This window comes from Rhipicephalus sanguineus, chromosome 5 (genome assembly GCF_013339695.2).
Source record: "Rhipicephalus sanguineus isolate Rsan-2018 chromosome 5, BIME_Rsan_1.4, whole genome shotgun sequence".
Classification (NCBI taxonomy): Eukaryota; Metazoa; Arthropoda; class Arachnida; order Ixodida; family Ixodidae; genus Rhipicephalus; species Rhipicephalus sanguineus.
The window spans coordinates 68,029,145-68,033,153 of NC_051180.1; the positions used below are offsets into that span (position 1 = coordinate 68,029,145).

Consider the following 4,009-nt stretch of genomic DNA (forward strand, 5'->3'; position numbering starts at 1 on the left):
CGTCCAGCGGTATAAGGTATGTATATAACGCTCGCCGTTAGCTACGTGGAGGATCTGCGTTTCGTGGCGTAAAGGTTAGCGCCACTCGCTGCGGAGCAAGAGGTCCCTGGTTCGATTCCGCGCTTCGGAAGCATTTTGCTGAATTATTTCTCTTTGGGGCTTTTATATATATATATATATATATATATATATATATATATATATATATATATATATACATACTTATACATATACGGTGCATGACGGCGGCGACGGCGACGGCAAAATTCAGCCGAGACTGTCCATATAATTGCTATCGCAATAAAACGAACGGCCAGCAGTTGAAGAGTTGTCGCAAATGCAGCTTTGTAAGCGACGCGGCCCCCGTTGAAGCGGCTGACCTGAAGCCTCGATACACCCAGCGCAGCCTGTCGGAAAAAAATTCGAAGCGCGTCTCCGTGTTCGGCGGCGAGGCTGCGCGGTGGAGGCGAAGCGTCGGTACACCTAACCTATTCTAGCACCGTGGTCTGCATACTGTAACCCGCCTCGCATCCAGCCCACGTATTCCTTTTATGTGTGGCTTGCGCGCCTCTGATTCTTTGCTTCCTTCAACTTCTATGCTTTCCATATTCGAGGCGACGCAAAAAAACACAGCCGCAATGTAACCTGAGCTTGGAAAACTTTTTAATCTCCTAAACTACGGCTGCGTAAAGGGTGCATATGTTTCGGCACTATGCGAGAAGGCTCCGCTATGAACTTCATACATGCCTATTTTCGGGCATATGTATAGCCCATATTTATTATGCTTAAACGCCAAGCTTCCGAAAACGCATGCAGTTGCACTCAATTTGAAAGCTGTAGGAACTGCGGAGCAGTGATTGGCCTGTCCTTCAGCAACCGTCGCGTTCATGGGAAAGCACGCGTTCGCGTTCCTAATGTGCAGCCTGCTCGGCGTGCATGTCGGAAAAAAAAAAACCTTTCTTTGTCGTGTAGTGGCACCATCTGCCCTCCTCCTCACCCTCACTGCCCTTTTCCACCGCCTTGCTATAAAATACTATACACGGCTATGATATGCTTTACCCTCCGCCTCCTCATTTTCTTCGTCTCATTCACATCTCTTTTTCCGACTCTCACTTCTCCTTTTCAATCCCTGCTATACTGCACTATACACGGCTATGCTATGCTTTGCCCTCCCCCTCCTTCTGTCTCTCATACTCACCCTCACAGCACTCCTCCTCGCCCTTTTTTTGGCGCTCCGTGTGTGCGTACTCCCCAGATAAAAGGGGAGTACACAGACACGTACTCCCCAGACAAAAGGGGAGTACACAGACACGGAGCGCCCCTTTTGTCGGTTTTCGTCGTCGCCCCTTACACTTCAAATTTACTATACTATATCCCAGATGACTGCGCTATACTACAACTTGTACGATGGCTATACTGTGCTTTACTTTCTTCCACCCTCATTCTCATCTTCCACACCCTCACATTCCTCCTAATCCTCAATTTCCAGCCCCCTTTGCTGCATATGTCTATAATATAGATGTCTATGTATACATGGTTTTAGTGACACAACATATTCCCCCCCCCCCCTTCGAGCTTGCAGTGTTAGCAATCTGTTAGTGAGTACTGCAAGGTGCTTTGTTCATTTTCAACTCGAGTTCATAAGGCTCATGAAAAAACAGTGACCGGTAACCAACCAAGAAACATCCTTTAACGTAATTACGAAAGAACACTATCTATAAAACCCATGAAACACCTTTTCCTCCCTACAACATTCACTAGCTGTTGAAAAAGAAAGAAAAAAAAAACGGAGACCACGCAAGAAGAACAACAGCACTGGCGCCACACCTAGTAGCCCTAGCGCCCTAGGAAACCAGAGGAAACGCAGTAGGACTGCTTGCTTTGCCTCCGAGGAGATCAAAGGAGCCATCGTAGCTGGGGGGCAAACTGTCGGCCGCCATTATGCGAGGCTGTGAGCTCTGCTGTTGCACAGTATGCCAGACGGAGTGCGCTGCTGTAGGAATACCGCCGCAGCTAGCGCAGAGGCCGATGGAATGCCCTGTGCAGGTCTTGTCGGCAGGCCCATGTCATCAGATACCATGGTCGAGTGGCGAGGATGCGACGACGGTGCTTCTTGCTCCCCTTCTTCGCGCACTTCGACCTGGATTTTAAAAAAAGACAAAATATCGGTCGCCTTGTGCGTTCTTGCTTGAGGTATTGCATGCTCAGCTGATGCGTCATCATCCTGGGTGCTCTCCACTTTCTTCCTTTTTCTGTACAATATAGCCAAGTCTTCTGGCAAGCACCACATCAGGACGCGATTAAGCACCACAGTGTACTTACTGGTCAGGTGGTACATCCAGGCCTTCGAGCGCACTTACGCGGAAACGCACGGTGTCATGCAAGATCCGAAGCTTCTCCACTTCCTTGGAACTCCTTACCGGTGACAGTGCGAGAACCTGGTCGATGTGTTCGTTCACCAGAAATTCTTGTCCACCGAAGCGCTCTTTCAATGTCTTGACAGCAATGTCGTAGTTGTGATCTGCCGGCCTGATGCCTTCGATCGCTCGCTTGGCTGCTCCCGTCAGGTATGTCAGTAAATACTTGAATTTCTCGATCGGAGGCAACTCGGTATTATTGTAAATGGTGGCGCTGTAGCAGTCCCAGAATTCTTGCCACTGACGTAAATCGCCGGCATACGTCGTGACATGAAGCGTCGGAAGTGTGACAGACGGGTAACGCGGCGTACTGATGGGTCCTTGCGGCGCCTCAGCAGATCCGATGTTGCTCTGGGTGGCTGCTACCCGGTCGCCATTGGGTCCGCTCTTAGACGATTCGCTGAGATGGGTCGACTGTTCTCACTGAGACAAGAAGAGCTGCGCGTCAGCTGTCGCGTACAGAATCTTATCGTGGTAGTCGATTGAACCCTCGACTTCGCCTTCAATAGCCTCGTCTTCAGTAAGGTCGAGAATGTCTTTGTCTAGCTGGCGGAGCTCAACTTCGTTCGTCTTCAAAACGGCGACTTGCCTGTTGACCTCGCGCGCCTCGGTGTCGGGGTTCTGCAGTAGTCCTGCCAGGAGCGTAATATTTCGTGAGACGCTGGCCCTCACAGTTCCACGCACCTTCCGAAGACGCTCGGCCGAAGTCATTGTAGTCCCGGAATGACCACTCCCGAGTTTCATGGCACCAAATATAAAAATGGGGACCCGCGGTCGTAGATCTGGAACACGTCTTTACTTCATGAGGGCTAGCTTGTTCGTTTGTTTGTTTGTTTTCCCTTCTGCTCTATGGCACGCGCCCACTCCTCTGTGGGATGGGCCAAGAATGCGTATCTCCGAATCCCACTTCGTTCTCTTCTCTCCCTTTCGTCTCTCGTGCATCTCCCCGAGCCTATGCGCCACTTCTTTATTTTCAACAGAGTTACTATATATGCTAACTGCAGCTAAAGGAGCCATATACAGTAACTACAAGAATGCTTAACAAGGTGTGGGTTCGAGCTAGTTGGTACTCCATGATCAACACTTCTTGCGCAGAAATTTTTTAGACAAAGGACGAAACAGAAACGGACGGGTGCAAGACACGAAACAGACACGGACTGCGCCAGTCCGTGTCTGTTTCGTCCGCTGGCTAAGAAATTTTGCGCAAGAAGTGTTGATATAAGAAGTCGTAGTGTGCCTCGATTCGTTCATCCCGCTTGCGGAGAAAGCGCGCATGAAGGCACCCTGAAGGCGGCGCTATTAGCTTTCTATAGACGCCTATGCACACGTCGTGTTGCCGTGCGGGCTTGTATGTCTTTCACTTCAGCGTGTCTCTCCGTGCGGTGGCATCGATGTTTTGGTAGCTTACTCAAGAACATTTGCTATATTAAGATGAAATATGTTTGTCTAAAGGATATGAAGTGAGGCTAAAGCGTTTTCGCTTTACATGTTTGCCTTGTGTTTTGCTCAAATAATATTTAGATGTACTGAGAAAACCACCAATCCAACAATAACATTCACGCGGGCTTTTAACTATAAGATATTTTTGCAGT

The 4,009-nt window shown here is 49.2% G+C and overlaps 1 protein-coding gene across 1 annotated transcript; it reads right to left on the reverse strand.

Annotated features, from left to right (window-relative positions):
• Positions 1 to 1,939: 1,939 nt before the first annotated feature.
• On the reverse strand, positions 1,940 to 3,128 carry LOC119394701 (uncharacterized). Its single transcript, XM_037662012.1, has 3 exons — positions 2,878 to 3,128; positions 2,361 to 2,817; positions 1,940 to 2,140 (listed from the first exon to the last, which is right to left on the reverse strand). Exons 1-3 carry the CDS (start codon positions 3,126 to 3,128, stop codon positions 1,940 to 1,942), a joined length of 909 nt encoding a protein of 302 aa, XP_037517940.1.
• Positions 3,129 to 4,009: the final 881 nt, after the last annotated feature.

Excerpts from the sequence above, each read along its gene's own strand:
- LOC119394701 (XM_037662012.1), bottom strand. The coding sequence starts at position 3,128 with ATGACTTCGGCCGAGCGTCTTCGGAAGGTGCGTGGAACTGTGAGGGCC. Across the intron at positions 2,818-2,877 it reads GACTACCACGATAAGATTCT|CGAATCGTCTAAGAGCGGAC; the intron begins GTACGCGACAGC and ends GACCCATCTCAG. Across the intron at positions 2,141-2,360 it reads ATGACACCGTGCGTTTCCGC|GTCGAAGTGCGCGAAGAAGG; the intron begins GTAAGTGCGCTC and ends TTTAAAATCCAG.